The sequence below is a fragment of the Arvicola amphibius genome, chromosome 1 (genome assembly GCF_903992535.2).
Source record: "Arvicola amphibius chromosome 1, mArvAmp1.2, whole genome shotgun sequence".
NCBI lineage: Eukaryota > Metazoa > Chordata > Mammalia > Rodentia > Cricetidae > Arvicola > Arvicola amphibius.
The window spans coordinates 155170849-155196731 of NC_052047.1; the positions used below are offsets into that span (position 1 = coordinate 155170849).

The window sequence follows — 25883 nt, forward strand, 5'->3', positions numbered from 1 at the left end:
ACGGCCGCCAGCGGCGTGACATCTGGCGTGCCGAGCCGGCAGGGGGCAGAGCAAGCGGGGTGTCACGTGGAGCGGGTGCTACGGGAGCCGGGAGGGTAGCGAGGATCAGAGGGGGGTCTTCCCCAAAGCCTCAAAGACAGTTACTCACTGGAGTCGCGGACTCTTCTTGCCCTGAGCAGGAGACGGGGGCTTCGCGGCCGCGAGCTGCTGCCCCGGGGCGTCGGGAGGCCTGTTGCTGGGGCTGCTCCTCCGCCGGCGGGGATACTCGGCCTTCCTCCGGCGGGACACAGCGGCGGCGGCGGCGGCCGCAGCGGCCCGGCCGCGGTCCCGACCTCCCCTCAGAACGCGGCTGCTCGCGGTCCCTGCAGGCGCCGCCGCCGCCGCCGCCACGCCGGGCCGGGGCTCGTCCGAAGCCCCGTCGGCCGCCGCTGCCTGGCCCCCTTCCTGGTCCTGCTGCTGCGGGGATCGCGGCTCCTCCGTCTCCCCCGGCATCGGGGCTCGTCCGTCCCCCACCCCTGCGTCCCAGGCGGCGGAGGCGGCGGCGCCCGCGGCGCAGCTCCCCCCGCCCCCCCTAGGCTCCCGGAGAGTCCGGCTCCCTCTCACTCCCAAGCACCTCTCTCCCCCCGCCCCTCCGCCCCTCCGCCCGCTCCGAGGGCGCTCCCCCCCCCCACCCGGGCCCCCTGCCACTCAAGCCCGCGACCGCCGGCGGCGCGCACGCGCGCACCCGCAGAGGCAAGCAATGGGCCAATCGGGAAGGCGGATCGGCCTCCGGGCCCCGCCTCTCACGGTCTCGGACACAGTAGCGCACTCAGTGCCCTCCCCCACCCCTCCCTTCAACCAATCAGGAGACGGCTCCGAGGGAGAGCGCGAGGTTTCCTTCCCCGCGCGCCCGTTCTCACCGTTAAACGGCTGCGTCTCGCGACAATCCCAAAGTGACCTTTTCCCCCGCCCCGGGCGTTCAGCCCCAGCTAGGGGCGGTGGGAGGGGCAGGGCGGGCGCGGGGCGCGGAGAGGACAGAACGGACCTCGGCCCGCTTCGCGCACATCTCCCCCCACCCAGCGGCTGCGCGCGCACCTGCCTCCCAGAGGCGCCCGTCTCCTCAGGGGCTCTCGCTAGCCTAACAAGTGGCCGGGACGTGGTCCCGCCTCCACAAGGACCCCCACCTTCCTGCTCTGGCCTTTCTGTGCCCTGCGCCGCCGGCTCTCGCGGGGAGAAGGGGTAAATTATTTGAGTTGCCGCTTCTCCTTTAAGAAAAAAAGGCCCCGTCCGTTGCCGGATGAAAGTCTCTGAAAAAATGGCGGCGGTAGGCTAGAGGCGGGGTTAAGGGAACAGCGCGGGCTAGTCGGGCCGCGCATGCGCAGGGCTAACTTAGCCCGCGGCATCCTGGGAGACGAAGTCCTCTCTAGTCTGTGCTTCCAGGGATAGGAAACTAGAGGCCGAGGGAAGTCTGGGAGTTTTTGCCCGATTCACCACGGGAAACGTAGTTTGCTAGTCACACTCCGGAGAGTTTACGTTTTACGTCCCAGAGAGGCACTGTTTCCGGGTCAGGCCTCAACGCCTGCGTACAACTGGCACAAATATTGAGCCAATTACTGGTTAGGGTTTCCTGAGAGGTCAATCTCCTTCACACTGTAAAACTGGCGTCTGTGTAAGCTCTTCGTCTCCTCTGCGATCTGCTGTCATTCCTCCATCTTGCGTTGACCCTCTCAGGCGTGAGACCCTGGAGGTCAGGGACGTTCGGCTTCTGCCACTTGAATTTCAATAAACCACGTAGGGACGAATTGGAAGGTTGTTTCCTAGTAGGAAACTGGCGTTGGCTGTGGTCCTTGAGCTGGAGAGAGAGAGAGAGGGTTAGCGTGACTCCCAGTGATTTATGCGGAGAAGCTGGTGTTCTGTCGTGTTCTCCGCCTCAGCGCTGCACGCCTTTGCGGTTTGTAGATGTTTCTGCAGCACAGGAAGCAGAGTCAGAATAGCTGGTTTTGTCTAGCGTGTGCAACTAAGTACCTTCCTTATGGGTGAAGGGGGGCGGGGAGGGGGTTTCCATTTGTTAAAGCCGCAGCTGGGGATTCTTCGGCCTCTTGTGTTGGTTTCCCTCTCAAACATTGTGTCGGCATTTCTTCCCCTTTTATACATTGTTTGCATTCCTTAGTTTCCTTTTTATACGTTGTAATCGGAGAACAACTTGCAAGGGGATTCTTTAGCCTTTGCAAATGGAAACATCCGCAGTTAAAGTCTTCACAAGACGATGAAGATACAAAGTTTGGAGATGTAATTCCGATTTTTACTTTAGTCATTAAACGGCAAACATGCAGTGAAATCCATTGTTCTTTCCAGCATTTGGCCCACTTGCCACACAGATAAAGCAAATGTTTTATAGTCTGTATTAAGTCTTTGACTCTTTCAAAGGACTAGTGTCATTTTCTGTTGTAAAAACGGACAGTATTGAGTAGGAACGAATTTTCAAGCTGTATTTGCAATGAGCACGTTTGGAATAGCACTGACATCCAATGGCTGCTTATACAAAAAATACAAAAAACAAGCCTCTTTAAAAGAGGTACAACGACTGACATTCCTTTAAGAAATGCTCACTGTACTGTAGATGAAAGATCATACTGAGGTAAAACTGGATTATATAATAAGTAGCAAGACTATCACTTTATTTTGTTCTTTTAGCCAGTTACTATTCCTTGTGCTTGTTTCACTACTGGTAAACACCAGGACAAAACCTACTTCACAGGACCATAATTGTAGTTCTTTATGTACTGGCTTCTCAAGGTGGGCCTGTTATAAGTGATTTCTTCCTTTTGAGATGAACTAAGACACAGGGATAAAATGAAAAGTTGACCTGGCTCATTTTTTGAAGAAATTGTTACAAGGCTATGTGAACTGAACTGGGATTTTGGATAATTCAGATTTTAGTATCTAGTATCTTAAATCTTCTGAATTGATGCTTCCTTCACCTGTAGATGTTTGCATTTTGGATAACTGTATAATCCAGTACTAGAGAACTCAAAAGTGAACCCACTTCTGTTCAACTTTAAAGAATTTGTAATCTGGGCTGGTGGATTGCTCACCAATGAAGGCACTTTGCTGACGAGTCTGATGAGTTTGGTCTGTGGGACTCAGGTGGTAGAAGGAGAAAATTGATTCCCACAAATCATGAGTGTCAACAGACACACCCACAGACTTGCACTCACACAAATGTAATTTTGAAAAGTTTTTAAATTACAGCTTGAGAGTTAAACACATGTAAGTGCTTAAGGTTTTTTTGTAAGCACGTACACACATCAGTTACAACTCATAATTCATGACTTCTGAATAAGAAAATAGAGAAAGTGAAATGCAGTTTGTGCTGTCTAATCAAAAATTTTAAGGAAGGATCCATGCTTCCATGGTCCTTTAGTTATTGGCTTGGGGGGGGGGGGGTGTTTGGCAGTGGGCAGTGGGATACTTGAACTTGGAAAAACTAAGGCCTTGTATGTGGTATGTGTTGTAAACTTTGAAACATCAACTTAAAGTCTTTATAACCACCCTGACCAATGTAGCATCAAAACCTCAGTCTTGCACAACCTGCCTTTCTCTGTCAGCACTATTTTTTAGAAAAAAAAAAAAAAACCTGAGCTAATAGAAAAGAAAAGAAAAAATTTGACAAATCAAAAGTGAGGAAGTGCTAAGCAAATACAGGAACCAAAAAGGGTCATAGAAGCTGCTTTGCCCTGGCTCCTTCAGTTCCGTTGTGGTCCCCTTCTTCACCACATGCTGAAGCAGTTCAGTCTTCAGGGCTAGAGCGCCGGCCGTGGGTGTAAGACAATGGAAGAGCTGGGTGAGTGTGGGGCTTTTGAAGATTCTCTAACTAGTGTGGACTTGGTGTTCATCCGTCCCCATGTGTGATGAGGTGTGTTCCAGCCGAACTGAGGGCAGTGCTGAAAGATTCGTTTTCACTTCTGTCCTTGGTTCGAACAAGCATGAGCAGGAGGAGCTATGATTGTTGGGGGAACTACGGGGTCTCTGCTTGCAGAGGCAGATAGTTGAGAGCTGACCACAGAACACACACCCAGAGAAGCAGTTTTAGAAGGAAAATAATTGAAAGTGCTTCCCCTCTTGGCAGCTACTGGAGATCACAGCGTGGTTCCAGAGCTAGGTGATTGTGAAAATATGATTTTGGAAGAAAAAGGAAACAAAGTTGGGAAAGGGAGAGGAAATACATGAAGAGAAGGAGGGAAAGGATAAAGAAGAAAACGGGAGAGTATAGGGGAGAACAGTAAGAGCCCAGTGCGGAGTAAAGGGTCTGTAGAGGCTGCAGAAAGGCCGGGATGCTTTCATTTCTCTATAGTTTAAACTACAGAGGTATCATCACGGTAGTGGTTCTTGTTGGCTTTTTGTTTAGAGAAATCTTGAAGGAGCAGATTACTTGGCGAGAAATGCAGTCCTTCTTTTCAACTCTTAGGTCATGAAAGAAATGGTGAAAGAGTCAACAGCTCACTATGCCCAGAGAAATCACAGATTTCAAAGCTTTGGAACTGTAAATCCGCCTCCTTGGGACTCATTTCATACACTTTGGCAATATTCATTCATTCACTTATTTATTTAGAGCATCCTTAACATCACGCTACTAACTTTCACCTCTTTTCAAGCTGTATTTATTCAACATTGTGTTTGTAGCTTTGCAAAAACTGCCAGCAATAACAAAATTCATAGCATGCACATTTTGCTTATAAAGAATTATTTAGATTATACTTTTAAGGCTAGAGAAACAGAGAAAGGAAGAAGGGGAGAGAAATTAATTATGGAAAAAAGGAGGTGTTTAGTAAATGCTGATTTTTTTTTGGAAGAAAGTGTATTTTGAGACTGTGGTAAAAGCTATACTTTGGACTTTGGTGTAGAATCCAGATTCTTTTTCTATATAATATTGGTTATTTATTCTATGAAAATTTGCCGCAAGCATATCCTGTGTGGGATTTCTCCATGTGTTTTACCATTTTGTTTTCAGAGAGGATCTTATTTTGCTTTGTTTTATGGATATTAAATTTTACTCAAATTTAGTTCAAAAAGTTAAAAGAACTAATACATGGAAAACAAAATATGTTAGTATAAGTATGACTTTTTTTCTTTAAATAAAGAAAAAATACCTTGTTCACCCTCAGGAGCATCTGACACTAAGAGAGCAATTAATGACAATTTTACGAGTTGTTCTCCTATGTTAGAAGTGTGTTTGCCTTGGTAGTCAATGGAGTAATAACATTTTTTTTAAAAATATACTTTTCTGTTTTCTGAGAATAATAGTTGTTTAGGGAAATCGTCTTCCAAAATGTAGAAAGTATGCAGTTTTGAAAGCTAACTGTGTAGGTTATCCAGTTAGCTACAAGTCAATGGACTGCTGATGGCTACACATCAACAGTCTCTTCAAAAAAAAAAAAAAAAAACACTCTCGGCATGGAGTGTGGTGCTGCCTCCCTGTAATCCCAGCTCAGAGGTGGAAGCAGGAAGCTCTGAAGCTTAAGGCTATTTTTGGCTATTAGAAAATTTGAGACTGGCCTAGACTATGTAAGAGCCTATCTCAAAAAGCCAGACATGGGAAGCAGAAGCAGTTAGATTTCTATGAATTTGAGGCTAATGAATTGGAGGCTAGACTGGTTTCCATTGCAAGTTCTGGGTCATCTAGGGCTATATAGTGAGACCCCATTGCAAAAAAAAAAAAAAAAAAAAAAAAAAAAAAAAAAACAACAACAAAAAAAAAAAAAAAAAAAAAAAAAAAAAAAAAGGCAGGGGGGATGTGCCAGGCACAAGAGTTTACACCTATGATCCGAGCACTGGGGAGGTTAGGTCAGAGGACTGCCCAGAGTTTGAGGCCAACCTGGGCTGGAGCATCCAGGTTTGCTTGGGCTAGAGCAAGACCCTGCCTTAACAAACTAGCTACCCCCAAAGATTTGGGGTGGAGTTTTCTTTCTACTTCAGTAGAAATTGTATCAAGGCCGGGCGGTGGTGGCGCACGTCTTTAATCCCAGCACTCGGGAGGCAGAGGCAGGCGGATCTCTGTGAGTTCGAGACCAGCCTGGTCTACAAGAGCTAGTTCCAGGACAGGCTCTAAAGCTGCAGAGAAACCCTGTCTCGAAAGAAATTGTATCAAGGACAGGTTGACTCAGGTGAGCAAATCCTCCCTCTCTGCGGTACTGCTTTGGATGTAGGTAGCATGCCTTCACCTAGGTTTTACCTAAATCTTTGCAATTTAGGGATGAGATCATTATAACCTGTGGAGACACACAGACGACTTCACTTGTGGGTGAAAGTTGATCTTTAACTCCGCAGGTCAAGGACTAGGAAGATGAGCTGCAGTTTTCAGTCCATTTCACTCGCCCCAGTGTCTTACATTAGTCACGCCAAAATTAGTCATCCAATTTAAATTGTAGAGTCTGCACGAAGCAGAAAGAGTAGACTCAGGGTTTTGGTGAAATGTGCACTCATTGGAAATAGGAAGTGAGAGTCCTGTTAACTCAGGAGCAGAGAGGAGAGTTTTAATAGATTTGGTGAGCAGATGCTTTTAAAGATTACTTCATACCTTTGCTGAATGATACTCCTTCCTGTCTCATACTCTTTAGTATAAATTGATTCTATTAATCCAGGAAGGCCTTTGAATTTTGGTTGGATCAAAGCTTAGAAAATAGAAAAGAGAATGACTGTTTTAATAGATGGAGAATAAAATGTTGGAATTCTGAAATCCAGAGTTCAATCTGGCTAATAAAATTAAGATAAAACTTTTGCTTTGTAGTTTTGTTTTCTTAAACACTTTCATTGTAAAGAATTTAAAAATACACAGACATAGAGAAAATATTTTAATGAAATCTAAGCCTTCTTGACAATCTTCACATCATTTTCAAGAAATTTCAGACATTAAATTTCTTATCTGTAAATATTTCAGCCTTAATCTATTACATAAATATGTATATATTTATAGAAACAACCATATCAACAGTATCAATAGCTAATAATCTTAATGTTGGTTCCTCAGTATCATGAAGTAACATTATCACACCTAAAATTAATTGAAGTCACTTTAATGTTAATATTTTCAAATTCCTAAAATGCTAGCATTTAATATTATTGGCTATGCAGTGTTAAATATTTTTTAAATTTTTTAAATTTTAGTTTTTGATCATCGGTCTTCTTCTGCATGTAAAATGCATGTAAAACTCATGCTGAGTACTGAATTCTGAATTGCCAAAGAGGATTTATTTTTGCACTTGCCTTTAAGCTTTTGATCACAAGTTTGGCAAAATCTCACACAAATACTATCAATCAGTATTTTTGATTGATCTAATTTTTAAATTAAAGTTATGACCAAAATTGAAATTAGTTACATGTCTCCTAGGTCTCTTTTATTATATATGTACCTCTGCTGTCTTTTTTTTTTTTCTCTTGTTAGTTTATTTGTTGAAGAACAGTCTGGCCTAAATAGATTAGCTAGTCCAGTTCAGTTCTTTCTTTTTTTCTTTTTTTTTTTTGGTTCTTCAAGACAGGGTTTCTCTTGTACACCAGGCTGACCTCAAACTCACAGAGCTCTCAAGTGCTGGGATTAAAGGCGTGCACTACTACCACCCAGCTCAGTTTGGTTACTTCTGAAATAGTGTACTAAAGGTCAAGATTTTGAGATATAAATGATTGAGAAAGTTCTACAGAATATTTCTTTTGTGAAAACTGATTACATCTTCCTTATAATATTGAGAAATACTGATCCTTAATCTGGGGATGTGGTTTAGTGGCACATTAACATACTTTAGTCTAGTATACGTAAATTCCTGATTCAGCATTGTAAAGAGGGAAGACAGTGTGGGTAAGACAGTTTTTGAGCTGCTCATGGTGGCACACTCATGTAATCTCAACACCCAGGAAGTGGAGGCAGGAAGATCATGAATTTTAGGCCATCCTAGATCACTGAGTGATTTGCAGGCCAAGTTGCTTTATGACAGCTGCTCTTAAAAACTAGACAGATTATAACCCTGTTCTCTCTAAATATGAAGAACATGTTTGTTGTTTTAATGGCATGTTAAGGTCATTTTCTTTTTTTTTCTTTGTTTTTTTATTCTTTTCTGCCTCCTCCCAACCTCCCATTTTTCTCCCCCTCTCTCCACTCCCCTCCCCCTCCCTTTCCAGTCCAAGGTCCAACCCACACATCTAGGACCAGGAAGGTGCGCCTCTAAACAGACTAGGCTCCCCAAAAGCCAGTACATGCGGTAGGATCCAAACCCAGTGCCATTGTCCTTGGCTTCTCAGTCAGCCTTCATTGTCCGCCACGTTCAGAGAATCCGGTTTGATCCCATGTTTTTTCAGTCAAGGTCGCGCTGGCCTTGGGGAGCTCCCATTAGATCAGCCTGGCGGTCTCAGTGGGTGGGCGCACTCCTCCCGGTTGGTCCTGACTTCCTTGCTCATGTTCTCCCTCCTTCAGCCTTGGGAGCTCAGTCCTGCACTCCAGTGTGGGGCTCTGTCTCTATCTCCAGCCATCGCCAGATGAAGCTTCTATGGTGATATGCAAGATATTCATCAGTACGGCTATAGGAAAGGGCCATTTCAGGCTCCCTCTCCTCAGCTGCCCAAGGAACTAGCTGGGGACATCTCCATGGATACCTGGGACCCCCTCTAGAGTGAAGTCTCTTGCTAACCCTAATATGGCTTTCTTAATTAAGATATCTTCTTCCCTGCACCCCTATCCACCCTTCCTCCATCCCAACCATCCCATTCCCCCAGGGTCTCCCCATCCTCCCCTCCTCACTTTTCTATCCACATCTCCCCATCACCCCTTACCGCCACCCCCCCACCCCCAAGATCCCAAATTTTTGCCTGGCAAATCTAGTCTACTTCCAATATCCAGGAGGACACCTATATGTTTTCCTTTGGGTTCACCTTCTTATTTAGCTTCTCTATGATCAGGAATTATAGGCTCACTGACCTTTATATCTAGAATCCACTGATGAGTGAATAATACCAAATTCATCCTTTTGGGTCTGGGTTACCTCTCTCAGAATAGTGTTTTCTATTTCCATCCATTTGCATGCAAAATTCAAGATGTCATTGTTTTTTACCGCTAAGTAGTACTCTAATGTGTATATATTCCACACTTTCAGTATCCATTCTTCCACTGAGGGACATCTAGGTTGTTTCCAGGTTCTGGCTATTACAAATAATGCTGCTATGAACATAGTTAAGGTCATTTTCTTTATATGAGAATTTCAGAGCTAGGCAGGTCCCTAGAAACCCCACAATCTAATGCTTTGCAAGTTTATAAAAACTAATGTATTTTTAAAATCGCCTAAAGTTCTAAAAAAGACACTAAAATATCTTGACTTGCAATTTGAAAAATACTCTTCTATCCAATTGTGTGATTATGTAGATGAAGAAAGGACCTTCAGAGAACATGCTATGCTTAAGATGACTCAGACAATCTAATGATGATGGCAACTTCAACTTAAAAGTTTACAACATTGACATTGTTGAGGTGGCGCTCATGTAGCTCCCCTTGGAGTTCTGCTTCTGTGCTCAAGAGCCTGTGAGAGCTACACTCTCTCTTTCCTGCATATGAAATGAGAACAGTAATGTCCTCCATCTCAAAGTGTTAGGATAATACTTTTCATACACTGTGATTGGCATTGGCTAATTTTCATTAATTGTTATGATTAATGACATCGCAACAGGAAGGTACTAGCAAAATGCTTATGAAGTCTATTGACATTTTTCCAAGAAAACTGCAAAAGAAGTCTCAATTATTTGGATTGCTACATCTTGCTTGATTGTGCAATGCTTTAGTTTCTCTTTTTTTTTTCCCCAACCTCTTTCTCCTTTTGCATCCAAACAAACAAACCACCACCACCAACAAAAACCCAGTAATACTTAACAGTTTTTGGTGGTTGTTGTTATATTCTTGGGCTAATCTTTGAGATATTAGACTAAATAAAATCAGGATTAATGTTTTGTCTCCCTACTGTGCTTGAGATATATTGTATGAGAAAAGAAAAGAAAAAGAAGAATGTTTGCCTCTTGGTATATTTTGAAAAATCTTATTTTTTTCTAATATAAAATATGTAGTTGTTCTCTTTTTTTGGTGTGTGTGTGATCTACCCAACTGTTTAAAAACCAATACCTAGAAGTTAAGTTGTAGAGAGTCTATGAAATTGAATGCAATTATAGGAAATACCAAACAGACCCTATCTAAAATAATCTCGGACATGTCACACTCCTGAAGTGAGGTATGGAGGGAGGGAGGGAGGGATTTACAAGTTGTTATCATCCAAAACAAGAAGAGAGTATTTAAGAAGAAAATAATTCTGGAGACTCACAAATTCTACATTATGCTCCCTTTGTTTCTTGTGATATAGATGCCTTATTGGAGGAATTGGAACGTTCTACCCTCCAGGACAGTGATGCATATTCAAAGCCCGTTTCTTGTCACCCAGATCAGCAATCCAAACAGGAGAGCAAGCTTCCCAAAAGTCCAAAAACCTTGTCATCTCAGAGTCACACAAGTCCCTTGAAGGTAACATTTCATCTTTTGTAGTATTGTAGACAATATTTGATTGCACTTCTGAAAGTTAATTGTATCCCACATATATTAAAGGAGATGCATATATTCAGGATAGAAGAAATTATCATTTTAGTATTTAAAGATAGTTGCTTTTGGAAAGAGGAGAACTGAGAAAATGACCATAGAATATGTCTTTGAATTTTTTTCTTCTAGTAGGTACAGTATCATAATATTGCCTCGTTCATGCTGGTTATTGTTATGTTGCTCCCTGGCTGCCAGAACTGCCATGTTGCAGCGTGACTAGAGTCACACCCAGTAAGATCAGAGATCACTGGGTAGTTTAGACAAATCTTTAGGGGGTGACTGTACAGCAGTTACTTCATTGATCCTGTTTTCTGCTGAATAGATTCAGAAATTGTTTTCATCTAGCTAGATAGTGAAGCTCTTAGTAGGCACCATGAAGAAACTAAACCCTCCAGAGATGATTTATTTTAAAGCCCAGGAATCTGGTGTGTTAATTTATGATTGAGTGTTAAAGCTATCAAGTTTGTATTTGCTGAGGTGTGTATTCTCTTCCTTTGGATCAGTATGCACAAACCTTTATTATAATTAATGCTTACTTAATGAGAATGCAATTAGTATAAGAGATACTGAGTGGATGTTCTTCATAGCTGGTATTTATAAACCATAATGTTCTGATTCCTTCTTGAGTACTCATATTGAATGAGTATCCCAGAACTGGAATTTGAATGCAGGAATAGGTAGTTTCCAACTTCTCCTGAGACTGCTTATCTGACTCTTTACTAGAGAGTGTTTGTTTGCTGAAACTCTTAAACTACAGCCATAGCATCCTAATGTTCTTCTGCATAGATATTTGCACTTTATTATTTCATAGGAGCCTCATAGATCCTTGTCTTAAGAGAGACCATGACGTTCTTGTACCCTCACTATGGCAGTGATTTCCTGTCATTTGCAGTAAAAGCCACAATGTTGGCACTGATCTTTGTGGATGACCACATCTTTGTTTGCCTGCACTAGACCTTAGCTTTTGCTTATTTTCCTGACTTCTCATTAATTTCCTTTGATGTAACATTTTCAGTTGTTTTTGAAGTTTTATTATTATTAGTATTTGCATTAACGTATTAATATGATTATGACTAATACCAAAAGGTGACTAATAATGACTCTTTCTGATCTTGTTCAGACAAAATCTCAGTAATGTCACCCTTTCATGGCAGTATTCTGGGAGATGACTATGAAGTCTGAGCGTGCAAACATAAGGAAGCTTCTGTGGTTTAGGTGGTAGCAGAAGAAATCTGCTGACCACTTGGTATGCTGCCAATCATATTCTGCTATGGTCCATGTGATGTATACATGGAACATCTGGGTACAGTAAATAATAAGAGAATCATGGTTAGTGACCTAAAGTTGATGTTCAGAAAATAGAATTTAGTATTCTGTCATCACAAATACTATATTGTAAACATTATTAAAGCATTTTGTATTTGTAAATTCCTCAGTGTTTTATTTTTGTTAGCAATAAGAAATCTTAATATTACTCTTTTGTCAGTTGGCTTAAAACAGAGAAGAAACAAAATCTTTAGGTTTTATTTTCTCAAAGCAGTTATGAGGACTGTGTAATTTGCACAAAACATCTTTTAATGTTTTCCAGTCACTGTGGATCTAAATATCAGGAGACAAAAAAAGGTGAAGAAGAATTAGCACGTACTTTAGATTTAATATTTTATTTTTGAAGCACGTTTCTGAAGATTCATGCACAGCTGCAGGAAGTATATTTGCAGAGCACTGTGAAATACACATTTCCACTTCTAGCAAACCACTCTTGTAAACAGTTTTTTTTTTTGCTTGTTTTCAGTTTTACATTTTCATCTGCTTACAAGTAAAGTGGAAGGGGTAGATTATCTTTGAAAACCACCAAAAATGTCAGTCTTGAGTCATTGTCATTAGAGGTGTTGGTTAGAAAATTAGAGCATTCTCAGCTCTTTGATTTATTTGTCACTCAACATACAGCATCAAAATAAAACCCCCAGAAGTTAATTTTCCTGTTAAAAATAAAACAAGCAACATTACTACTGTCAGTACAGTGAGTTGAAAAAGTATTGAAGACAGCAAAATCTTCTGGTAAGAATAAGAAAACAAACTGTTAGTAGAACACAGCATCATGGTAATATGTTCTTACCAGTTTAAATCCAACAGAGCAGAAATGAATTTGGAGCTTGTTGTGAAGTGCACAAAATTTTTGACTTCAATAGTATTCTGCCTATTAAAACCAAAATTATCAAGACTGGAAAATGTCATGCTAGTCATTTTTTTCTAGCAGTGACATGAAATTCAAAGCAATGTCTAACTACAACTATATTAATTTTCTTGATGTATTGGAAATGTTATCTGGGTTTATAATATCCCACCCTCATTTCATAAAGCATAAGGTGCACTGTGTGCAAAATCAGCTGGAGAGCTGTAATCAAATTATTCAATCAATATAAAATGAAAAAGTGCTTCTTAACAATCTGCAATCATGCTCAATTGAGTTTAAGAAAAGGAAGCAGCTCCATGTTTTCCCTAGCTTATACCAAGAGATGAGAGCTCATGTTGCTCAATTGTTTAATTTGAAAATGTGATTCTAAAACAGCTTGACTTTGATAGATTATTGGCTTTATTTTCTTGGATAAATTTATAAACCAACATGTAATAATATAATGGAAGACAATGATTTCGGTCTTACCATCCCTTACAAAATACGTTAAAAAGAATCACAAATAGAGACAACTTCAAAGTATGGTATTATTAGAATATTAATGGAGAAAGATGCTGTGAATAGAGGTAGCTAAGCAAAGACACATGGGAATATTGTCTTGGACAAAGGAGAAGGGAGAAAGCCTGGGGGCGGGCAAGAATACAAGAGAGATAATAGGATGGAAGGAAAACAAATATTGCATTTTACATCATTTATATCACTGATGTATTCTATATATGATTGAAAGACAAGAGAGAGATTTGTGGAGTGGAATTGACCAGAGGGAGGGTGAAGGGGACACAAGGAGGGTGGTGGGAAGGCAAATATAAGCAGAGTACATTAATATACATGCATGAAAATGTCCTAGTGAACCCCATTATTTTATGTACTAATAAAATTAATTAAAAGGTATTTCCTGAATGTATTTACACATTTTAGTAGAGAAAACAGAATTTAGAACATGTACCACAGATCATAATGTGCCCTGAATGTTCAGATTCATCAGTATTAGAGAGATCACGTCTTTACACTATGCCCCAGAGAAAAGCCCAAGTTAAAGGTAACAGCAGTCTCTAGTCTACTAACCTATAATGCAGCCTTGGAAAACATTATAAATTTAAAAATGACAGCACTACATATTTTTTTTAAAAAATCAACATTTTAAAGGAAAATTCCTAAATCAAAACAGAGCCAACAATAGCCAAGTTACCAATTAAAGTATGTGACTATATGTTGAGAATAATTGTTTTCTTATGTTGTTACAATGTTTAATTAATAAAAAAACCATTAAAGGCTGGCTGCAAGCTTGCTATTTTTCCTCAGTTTTTCAAGTGTTGTGGTTAAGGCATAAAAGCATGAGCCACCACACCCTGACTTTGATTAGAATGATGTTATAGGTCTACCAATACAATACAACCAAGTTGTTTGCTAGGAATTTTACTTCATTAGGAAACTATGACATATATTTGCAATATAAGTACTAATGAAGATGGGACAGGAGCTTGAGTTCTGAACTAGATTGCAGTCTCTCTCTCTCTCTCTCTCTCTCTCTCTCTCTCTCTCTCTCTCTCTCTCTCTCTCTCTCTCTCTCTCTCTCTCTTTCTCCCTAACTCCCTCCCTTCTTACCTCCCTCCATCTTCTGTCCCCTCTCTAAAAATTTAAATGTATTAAATTAAATACATTGAATTATTTCTGAAACCTCCTTTCCCTTATAAGTATCTCAGTTTGAGCTGAATATATGTGTGATTACCACTTGCAGATCTAGCTCCCTTCCCTGCTTCACTGCACAGACTACACAGGCTTCCTTGTTGCTCTACAGCCATTCCCATTTATCCTTTGCACATGGATAACATCACCCTGATACCTGATTGCTTTCCTTGCTTCCTTAAGTCATTTCTCAAGTGTTGTCTACTAAGTGAGATTTTCTCTATCATTGCATTTATAACCACTACTATATCCACATTTCTTATTTGCTACTCTTTGATTAACTTTTATGTCTATTTCTTGCCAATAGGCTAAAAGCTCTGGAGTATTTAGTTTTTGTTTTCTTAAGCTGGGTGTCAAGTAAGCTAGGCTGACTTCAAGCACACTGTGTAGGGAAAAATGAGTTTAAATTCCTGATCCTGTGTCCAGCTCCCAAGTGTTGGCATACCAGTATTACACCGCAACACCAGGGTTTATACAGTGCTAGGATTAGAACCCAGGGCCTCGTAGATGCTAGGTAAATACTCCTCCAACTGAGCTACATGTACATTCCCCAGATCATTTGGTTTTACTGTGATTGTTTTATTTTGTGGTTTTGGGTATAACATCCTAACTCTGGAACATGTCAGTTACTCAGTAAGTATCTGTTCAGTGGATAAATAGATGAATTTCTGTCTAGCCACATCTTTGGTTGACACATTATTACTTTTCATAACGCAAGTTCGTGTTACAGCTTCCCCCAGGCACCATTGTGTTTAAAGTGCTTTTCCCTGAGCCATCATATTTTATGCTTCCTATCCGAGGATGATACATTTCTTTATAGCTTTGTTTTTAAGGCAGGGAGGGTAGTACTTGTTCAGATGCCAACTTCTGTTTATAATTTGGCTTTGCTCTGCATGATAGAAGATAATCCTGCCTTTGGAAACATTTAAACAATATATGAGTTATTACTTTTATTGCTTATTATTATTATTATTAGCTTTGAGACAAGGTCTTGATGTTCTTTCCAGACTAATCTCATACTCACGCTTCTTCTCCTCAGCCTCCCGCGTAGCTTGAATAACAGGTGTGCACCACTGTGCCATTCTAGTTTTCTCCTTTGGAACCTAAAAACCTCCCTCCCTCTCTGTTTTGATAAGCAACAACATTCAAATAAAGATGTCATTCTTTGCTCTTTTCTGTCGTGTATGTCTTAGGTGCAGCTCGTGTATACAACCAATATTCAGGAGCCCAATGTCTACAGGTATGCTTTGGTTTCTAATAAATAATTTCAGAATTAAAAATTATTAGGTAATTTATTAAAAATTACAATATTTTGGTTTGTAAAGATTATTATTGGACTTTCTCCATAGTATGTCTCTTGCCAGAGCCTTTGCACAGAGTCAGAACCCTTCTAAGCTGACTTGGCAGCTTCTCAATGTATCTTTCCTCCAGAGTGGTGTCCAGACTCGGGGGAGGTCTCTGTATTTTCCTTACCACCTGAAAAGAATAAACGTCCCAGAGTCAGAACAGATGTTTTGACTCTTCAGTTCCACGCATCATGCAACAAGTGCTCAAAAGAGAAAATACACCTGAAAAAACTTAAGCAAGGGTCCAACAATGTCAATGCCAGGACCAGGGCTACATGAAGACAACAAGGGTCGGTCCATCACAGACAAATGAGTGCACACTTCTACTTTCTAGACCTACTTGAAATTTATTTAGGTGGTAGAAGAGTATCCCTTTCATAAAATGCTATGAAATATCTTTCTGTACATTGTGAATATGCATTGCTTTCAATAAAGTTTTTTTGGCCTATGATAAAACAGAATTGAGCCAGGTAGGAAATCTAAGCAGAGATACAGAAGAAGAAGGGAAGAGTCTGGGAGACTCCATCCAGCTGCCCAAGGAAAAACATTCCAACAGACTGGTAATGCCACAGCTATGTGGCAATACTTAGATTAATAGAAATGGGTTAATTTAAATGTAAGAGGTAGCTAGTAATGAGCCTGAGCCATTGGCCAAACATTTATAATTAATATTAAACCTCTGAGTGGTTATTTTAAAAGTGGCTGTAGGACTGGGTGGCACAGAAAGCCTTCATTTGCAATAAAAATTAGACATGAAATAGATTCATTTGCTAAATCATTTTTCTAGTCAAAGCAGAACCAATAGGTAAAACAAACAAAAGACAGAAAAGCCACCTCTTTTGTGTCCCTCTATTAAAAAAAATAGGCTCTCTTTTAAGGATTTGTGCTTGGCACAGAGTGCTATACTTCATTATTTCATAATCATAGCACATAGAGCACACATGGAAGGCAAAACAGGGAAATGACATGGGGTACATGAAGTCATTTAAAACTTCCCAGTTGAGGTCAGTTATTTTGTTGGTTTGTTTTTCGAGACAGGGTTTCTCTGTCTTGCTCTGCAGCCTGTCCTGGAACTCGTTTTGCATACCAAGTTGGCCTCGAATTCACAGAGATCTGCCTGCCCCTGCCTCCTGAGTGTTGGGATTAAAGGTGTGCGTCACCACCACCCAACTGAGGTCACCTTATATTGTGGTGGGAGTGAAGCTAGTTTATAATATATGTTACCTCCTTATTCCATCTTTAGGAAGTGGTGGGTGAACACTTCTTCATCGTCTTTACTCAACTGTTGCAGTTAAAAAGCAAACAAGAAAAGCAGTGCCTGTACTCATGAGGCCCTCAGTAAATGTGTATTTTATTAAGGTATCAATAGATAGACATGTGAGTACTCAAATATGTAACATGAAAACCGGTACAAACAGCAGCCATTTTCCAGTATGTCTGGCATTGTAATCATTTATTTGATCATGACACTATCTTATGGACATCTCCCCTTATAGCATTGTGTCTCTGGCCTCTGTCACTTTTTTCTTTTCTTTTTTTGTCCTGTGCTCTGTTTGTTAGGACCAGGACATTTTTGTAAACATCATTTATTTAACTTGTTTTTCTTGATTCTTGCTCTCTCCAAGCTTATAGCTTATTTTATATACAAGTTGACACTAACAGACCACTTCTCAACATACACACACCAGTCCTATATTAGAGATAGCCTGGCTGCAAGCATAAACCATGGACTGTTCATCAGTTATGTGGTATAGAACCTCCCCCTTTCCCTGAAATGTATAAGGAACTCTCCTCTGAGCCCCACTGTGCTGCCTTCTGTCTGTCTGTCTGTGGCATTAATGCATCCCTTAATAAATATCATATGCAAAAAGCAGTTCATCTTAGGATTCCTTTAGAGTCCCAATGTTTAACCTTTCATGTTTTAGGGATCTGGCACTGGAGGTTGCATTTTCCAGGCTCTAGGACAATTGGCTGTCATGGGCAGAGACCAACAAGAAATGCTGGAGAGAATAGAAGATGCATAGTAGGAAAATGCAGGGTGCTTGCCCTGGTCCTGGTCCTTGACTTCCCAATGTTCCTATCAGCAGCTGCATCTCTGCCAGCTGGAGCATGACAACCTGCTGTCGTTCTAGTGCACTGAACAGAGACCTTGGGCTCTGATGATGATGTCATGCATTTTGTTCTTTTAGCTTAGGGGTGGGGATGACTTGCAGCTGTAGGTTTCTGGTAATCCCAGTGTCTTCTGTTTTGCTTATTAGCTCTCTCACTATCTTTAGAATTGATTTTCTATACAAATTCCATTTGTTTCCTTAAACATGCTTATATTTTCTGGGTTGCAGTACTTTGGTATACTATCCATTACCAAGCCATACCTACAATGGATTTGTGTGTGGGAGGATGATATAAAATCCATCCATAACTATGTGAGACTTTTATAAATTTCCAAGGTAGTTGTAATTCCAAGCCATGAACAGACTGCTAAACTGAGAAGCTAGAGTCCCACATCTGTTTCCCCATATACTCTTGTTTACATAGATGAGGTGCACATTGCTCAGAAAGTGTGCTTTATAGTGACTGTGACTGCAGCACTGGGATGTTTCTAGGCACTGCACATCGATAGCAATATGGCAGTAGTTTATATGTTACATGAGCAGAAGTAGCAGGTCTGGTAATGCGGAGGAAGAGTTCATGACATATAACAGAGTTAAACAAAGGAAAACTCAGGATAATGAAGCTCCTTTTGTTGGTAAGTATACATTCTGTATATTCCTTCAAATACGTGTGTGTTGTGATCTGTACTATTAAAATCTCTGAATCACGAAGTAACTTGTGGCTCATGACATAGCAAAGCACTTTTGCTATGTTTAAAAGGCCAGGGACAGATCAAATGTGTCTAATGTGAAGTTTCTTTTAAAGAATATTTCCTATAATGGGCATCCAATCTGTAATCATCAGCTCTTCAAAGTTTACATTTCCTTTGTAGAATAGTATACTGCTGAGTCAACTAATGTTAGAGAATCTTTACAGTGCCCCCTTCTCTTTATATGCTGCACATGGATTCTAGTTTAAAAGAGTGTGGGCATTTTTTTTTTTGAACATGAACACATCTTCTCCAATTGTAAGGTGAGGCGGCTTTAGGAATAAGCAGACCCAGATAAAAAGTGACATTTGGAGCTGGGGAGATAGCTTAGCTGGTAAAGTGCCTGCCATGCAAGTACAAGACTACTAGGGGATTTTTCATATTGCTCTAGACCTTGCTTCCTAAGTTTAACAACCTATTTTAGAATTATGTCTTAATTTATCTAAGTCAATAGGTGTATTTTTTAGTAATTGCAAGCTATTTTGTAAATGGATGAATCATAATTTTACTGTTTTACTTATTTGCTCAAGAATCCTGTATTGTAAATGTTTTTTTTTTTTTCGATTAACAAGCCTCTCTGCCAACACGATAATCCCAGTCAGACCAAATCAGACTGAATTAAAAGATGCCCAGATTTAATGGATGTCAGTGCTCCTGGGTGACCCTTGGGAAAACACATAGGAGGCAAAAGGAGAACCAGAATGACCACCAGAGAGGGAAAAGAGGAGACCACGTGTTTTTTCTCTGGGGGGCAGTCTAAATGGCCTATGGGAGTGGTCTTGACCCTCTCTGGGGAGGGGTCACCATTTGGCAGGCTTTCTCAGAGGTGGAGTTTGGACTGAGGCAACTTCCAGGGGAGGGGGCTTTGACATGGAGCTTTCCACCGAGCATTTCAAACTGGATGCCAGGGGGCTAGGGGGAAGCCCCAGCCAAACATTCCAGACTTTTTTTGGAGAAGGATGTTAGAGGCTGAGGTGACACTTTTTAACCAAACATTCCAGACTCTTTTTTGGCAAAGGGGCAACGGCTCAAGGCTCAACTCTGGCTACTTCCTGCGGGCGTGGGCAACGTGGGAGAGGGGCAACGTGGGAGAGGAGAGAGGAGTTGGTGGGTTCATGCTCAGCAAGAGGTGTGGCTGGAGCGGCATCTGGCTTCCTGTCATCCTGGAATCCTCAGGCAGCTGTTCCTTTAGGTATTCTTCTTACTCTTTTGGTTGGTGGAAACTGAGATTTTGTTAAGGTAAAACATTCCACTAGATTTTATCTGTTAGGATGTATTGTGGGTAAGAAATGACTGTTTATGGGCCTAAATATAGCCTCAAACAAATTTCAGTTAAGCTCTGGACCTGTAACGTTCCAACTTCTCCACAATCATTTAAGTTCAAGTCATTTAACAAGCCTTGCAGGTTTAATTGAAGGCATAATTCTCTTTTGGGAATTTCCATTCATATCTTTAATAATAAACATTCAAGTTCACCTTTCTTAAACCCAATTTTAAAATGTGACTCATGTTTCCATGGTTTGCTTTTTTAGCTTATAGAAATTTTACAAACATTTTGAATATAATTCAACTATAATTTGTAAAATTAGATGTTATTAGTATATTTCCTTTTTTGTTTACTTTTAAATTAATTTTTTATGTGTATGGACATTTCAATGCATTTATGTATGCGTACCATCTGTATTTCTCATGTTCATGGAGACCAGAAGAGGGTGTTTGAGCCTTTGAAACTGAAGTTACAGGGCATTATAAGCTTCCATGTGGTTTCTGCAAACTAATCCTAGGTCTTCTGCAAGATCATTGAGTTCCCTTGACCCCTGAGCTCTCTCTAGTTCCCATCCTTTTAATTTTATTCCCTTGTTTAAAATGCCTTAATGTCTCTGTTTATAATTATCCATTTCCTTCTAATATTTTAATGTTTTTAAACATTTATATATTCAGTTCCACTTACTTGTTCATGTATTTGATATGTTAAGGGCTATATGTTTATTTTGTTCTACATAGATTTTCATTCATTGAGTTCATTAAATATATTTCCAATACTTTGAAATGCCTCATGCAACATACTGTATCTTTACTGGTGTAGGAGTCTGCTTCTGGATATTTTTAGTCTACTCCTTTCCTTTGATCTGTTTGTTGTTACCATTGCACACATTTAATTATTGTCATTTGTAAGCATTGCATGATTATTGCTTTCTCCTAATTACTTTTATTTTATAAAATGTTATGTCTATTGGGGCAAACTTTTTCTTCTGAAGTTTGTTTTTGTTTTGTTACTTTTGAGATAGTGTCTAGTACCTTTGCCTGGTTGGAATTCACAGAGACCTGCCTGCCTTTTTTTGCCTTACAGTACCAAGCATTATAGATGTGTGTTACCATGCCCAGCATTTTAAGTCTTAAAAGGTTTTTTTAATTGGGTATTGTAGCCTATAAATTTTAATATAAACTTGTTGATAGCTCAAATAATTCTTCTGGGATCTTTATGGAATTTTATTGAATTTGAATGGGAAAGTGACACATATTATACATCTCCATTTATGTGTGTCTTCTCTTTGATTTATTGTACATACTCAATGTTTACAAAATAATATATAGGCTACATATAAATAGTGAATGATTACTTCTTTAATGAAGTGTGGAAATGTATTATAATAAAAATATCATTTATTTTCTAAGAGATTGGAACTTTTGCTGGATTTTTACAGCAAGATTTAATAGTAGACCTTGGGGGTCACTTAAGACTTAAGACTACTATCAGCAAGTTTGTTTAGCAAACTTTTACTTTAAACAGAAAAACCAGCCTTAGTGGCCTTGAATTTCCCCTGTAACCCAATCATTCAGCTTTGGTAACCCAAGCCAATGCATGGCTGTAATATTAAATTATATACTTCTGACCCAAGAATAATGCATGTGTGTGTTATGATAATCATTTGCTAAAAGCAGAACAAAAGCCAATAGCAGCCTTATAAAACGAATACCCACCATAAATATTGAATGAAACATATGAATATTGCTTGAAAACATTGGTTTGTTTATTAACTATCTGGGTCAGTTGGGGTCAGTTTGAGTTAGTAACTTAATACTTTGTAAAACTCTGTTAAAGATTTTGTAAATTATCCCTCATTCTTTATTCATGCAGTGCTTTCTGTGCTGTTCAAGAAATACACATCAGAACCTTTTATTAGAAGACACAAGAAGAACAAAGTAGAGAATTTAAATGTAGGCTCACTCTTGATCAAATGACACCAATGAGAAGTGCCTTTTGACTTCCATCCTTAATGCAACACTGATGAGTTATTGGTGATTTTGAGGTTATTATTAATGTGCTTAAGCTTATATAATGAAGCAGATGAACAAAATTTTAAATTTAGTAGTAATCTCATATATGCACAATTTTATTACCTATAAACCCCAACTTGTACATTAGATTTCTAGACTCATTTCTGCTACTTTGCAAACTCTGACCTATATTTCATTTCTTGTCCACTTTCTCACTCCTAAAAACCATTGTTTTTCTATTATTTAATCTTTTCCCAATCTCTCTATATATATGCTTATAAGTACAATCATGTGATGTTTTATGTTTTTACCTTATTCCTTTTGTACAATGTCCTTTAAGCTTATCTATGTTTAATCAAATATCAATATCTCTTTCTTTTCTAAGATTGAATTATATTCCAGTGCCTATGTCATCCATAACAGTTTAACTTTCCTAATTCATTCATTCATTCATTCATTCATTTATTCATTCATGCAGAGAGACTTTGGTTATTTCCATATCTTGACTATGTAAATGACACTATAGGGAACATAGAATTCTTTATAGTATATTGGTTTTATTTCCTTCACAGAAGAGCGACTGCTGGGTCATATGATAGTTCTAGTTTTCATTGTTTTGGAAAGCCTTCATATAGTTTCTCCAGGTGACTACACCGACCTGCAGAGCACTGGTAGATTACATTGCTTTCCTTTCTCTACTCTTTTGCCGGAATTTGCTTCATGCTATGATGAGTGTAAAGTGGTATCTCGTAGTAACTTTGATTTGGATTTTCCTAATAATTAATGAGGATAATTAATGAGTATACCTTTTTGTATACTGGATGACTGTTAGTTATTTTTAGAGGAGTGTTTATTCAGGTCTCTTGGTTACCTATAAAACTTTTTATTCCATATTACTTATAATTTTAAAATTTTCTATTAAAATGCTAGCTATGGCTTTAAAGCTCTGTTGTAAGGTTGCCTGGAATCTAGAAATTGGAGGCATGTCTAGCACTTTCCTCATACACTTGAGAACAAATAGGTTTTTTACTTATTTATTTAGGTAGTCAAGAAGAAACAGATACACAATACAGAGAGGCCTTATTTAAACATTTAGAGTAACAGCTATTTTTAAAATACTCTCTGTCTCTGATTTTTAGATTCATGTCATATAGGTTAGTAGGTAAAATCGTATCCTCGGATACTTTTATGGGACTTAATATTTATTTGAGTTTTTATATGTTAATATAACTTTTTTCTTCTGTCTGTAGTGAGGTCCAAGAGCCAAAAGAATCAGTACCACCTCCTAAAACCTCAGCAGCTGCTCAGCTGGATGAGCTCATGGCCCACCTGAGTGAAATGCAGTCCAAGGTGGGTACAGCATGCAACGTAAAGTCTGGGTTCCAGAGCGGCACCAAGTTAGCACGGTAGTGGTCAGTCTCTTATCCCCTGCTTGGGAATTCTAAGGTGACATTCATTTTCCTAGTTTAAATTTAATTCAGTAGAGAAAATCATTTGGACATTAAAGATAACATGGTATAGGTCTTGATATGGAAGAGATTGGGTGTCTATGGTGTAGCCAGTCATAAAACTCTGCAATGTTTTTAGAATGCAAGGCTGGTGATTTTCCAAAACGAGTGGAGCACAGCCCCGGGATTTCGAAAGGCTAAGCAGAGTTTGTCAGAGCAGTTGTGACAGGATTTAGGATGGACACAGAATGATAAGGGTTGGAAAGATCCTGAGGGCAAAGGCTCCCCTGAAGGCACGATGATGCAGAGGTCTAGTAAAAACATACCTGAGCAGGACAGAGGTCAGTGGGCAGGCCGAGACAAAGAGCAAGCGAGCCCAAGGGAAGAAAGATGAGTTTTGAGATCATACTGGGATAAAATTAGCTCTTTTTCTTGTCTATAGTATGAAAATGTCAAACTGACAGCAGAAATCAGATCGGGAGTCTTAAGCATTTGTCAAGGACATAGATCTCGAATCCTTAATACAGAGAATCCAACCTTTTAAAGTCTGGTTGAATGTTAAGATGCATACTCATGAAATCAGTATGAAATATTTAAGGCAGATGTTAAAATGTGTATGATAGAAGAGTACAGGGACTGTATCAGCATGAGACTCCCCGTGTCACACGGTGCCTAGCACAGTAAGTAATACATAGTTGTTGGAGGGACAGATGAAAAAATGTCACAAACAAGGTTCTCTATTGGCTAATACTCTGTAGTGAGCTAACTAACATCTACACTAAAGTTGAGTGTATTGACTTGTGCTGCATACTTGATAATGCTAGAAAAACAATCATATTAGGAAATTTATACTGTTTTCTTCTTAAATTATGTCTTGGTATATTTATATTTTAACTTAAAATGTATGTTTTAAAACTAAACAATGCATATACATTGCACAAAATCAAAAGTACAAAAATGTAGTAAACAAGGTCCATTATTTGTCCCAGATAGTCCTATATTGCCCCCTGCAGGTCATCAGTATGTACTGCATTTTATGTATGTATCTGGAAATATTTTGGAATATGCAAGCAAAGAGACGTAGATATAGAGAATATATAGTTATATTTTTACTTAGTTATTTTTCAAATATAAAGTTAATTATTTTTGGTACCTCTGGACATTGATCTTTTAGATAGATACCTCTCTGTAATGAGAAGGCCACTTGTTTGTTCCCAGCTACCTAGCCCCTAACTAATCACATTATTTAATCTATTATTTAAATCACTGCTTGGCCCATTAGCTCTAGCTTATTATTGGCTAACTCTTACATATTATTTTAACCCATCTCCATTAATCTTAATCTGTGTATCTCCATGTGACTGTGGCTTACTGGGTAAAATTCCGTCCTGTCTGTCTCCTCCAGCGGCTCCATGGCTTCCCCCTGAACTCTGTCTCCTTTGTCCCAGCATTAAGTTTAGTTTCCCCACCCCCCCCCCACCTCTATTCCCTGCACAGGCACAAGACAGTTTCTTTATTAACCAATGATATTCATAGCATATGCATCACCTCTCAAACACTAACTTTCATTATATAAAGGGAAGGAAAGAAATATGTTTGAGGATCAACTTTTTAAGGGAATTAAGCATAACGAGTGGTAAAATAATGTGAAGATTTTATGGACGGTAATGACTGAATAACTAGAGGCCTGAAAGCAGATACTAGCAGAGCTATCCAGGAGAGTGTTGGGAACCTGCCTGCTTCAACAAGAAGGCTTTTAACTGTGAAATAGAAAATGAGATTGGGAAGACATTAATTAGTAGGTGTGAAACTGTGATTATCCATTTGATTATAAAAAATTTGATGAGTAGGTAGTGGATCTGTTTGAGCCACTGTATCTATTTGACCAGATAAACATTGGAAAGGACATGAAATGATGAAGGAAAAAAGTAGGCTTTTGTGTGTCTGTCCATCTGTCTGTCTCTCTGTGTGTGTCTGTGTACAACTGATGAGTGATTTATAATAACAAGTTTGGATCTACCTTTTAATAAATGTAACCTCATTACCTTCTCTGTTAACACTGGCTTTAAATATTGTACAAATCATTTCAAAGTATTATAGCACAACTAACAAAAACCCAGAGACATATATTGGGATTTAAACTGAAAGATCAGAGAAGTAAAGCAGCCAACCACTAGAGAGCTCTTACCTCTACAAAATCTTCAGACTGAAAGAGAGCGAGTTCCTGTCTCATCCCACCTTATATTCCTCTCTAGTGCTGGGATTAAAGGCATGCACCACCACCTCCTGGCCCCTATGGCTAACTAATGTGGCTGCTGCTGTGTAGTGATGGGAGCAGAGGGCCGCTTCCCGCCACCCGGCTGGCTTTACCCAAAATAATTACACGGAAACTGTATTCATTTAAACATTGCCTGGCCCAGTAGTTGCAGCCTTTTATTGGCTAATTCTCATATCTTGCTTTAACCCATATTTAGTA

General features: G+C 39.6%; 2 protein-coding genes and 1 non-coding gene across 10 annotated transcripts in view; 1 reads left to right on the plus strand and 2 right to left on the minus strand.

Annotated features, from left to right (window-relative positions):
• Zfp91 (ZFP91 zinc finger protein, atypical E3 ubiquitin ligase) overlaps positions 1-574 on the minus strand; it is a 30969-nt gene extending 30395 nt beyond the window's left edge. The window contains exons 1-2 of one of the 4 annotated variants that reach the window (XM_038349855.1): positions 396-574; positions 149-296 (exon numbers count right to left, since the gene is read on the minus strand). In XM_038349855.1, the coding sequence (XP_038205783.1) occupies positions 149-296; positions 396-492 (245 nt within the window). In that variant the 5' untranslated portion in view covers positions 493-574. Of the gene's footprint in view, positions 1-148 lie in introns of all 4 variants that reach the window. The other 3 variants (XM_038349081.1, XM_038348421.1, XM_038347674.1) reach the window with 3 other exon arrangements.
• A 379-nt stretch (positions 575-953) lies between these two features.
• The window catches only part of Lpxn (leupaxin), a 33575-nt gene continuing 8645 nt past the window's right edge, over positions 954-25883 (plus strand). Inside the window, exons 1-4 of one of the 5 annotated variants that reach the window (XM_038347886.1) lie at positions 954-1218; positions 10365-10522; positions 15668-15714; positions 23210-23309. In XM_038347886.1, coding sequence (XP_038203814.1) covers positions 23280-23309 — 30 coding nt within the window. In that variant the 5' untranslated portion in view covers positions 954-1218; positions 10365-10522; positions 15668-15714; positions 23210-23279. Of the gene's footprint in view, positions 1219-1530; positions 1727-3649; positions 3824-6069; positions 6144-10364; positions 10523-15667; positions 15715-23209; positions 23310-25883 lie in introns of those variants that run through there. The other 4 variants (XM_038347882.1, XM_038347872.1, XM_038347861.1 and 1 more) reach the window with 4 other exon arrangements.
• On the minus strand, positions 7161-7288 carry LOC119806112. Its single transcript, XR_005284143.1, has one exon. It is a non-coding gene; the product is annotated as a small nucleolar RNA SNORA40 (small nucleolar RNA).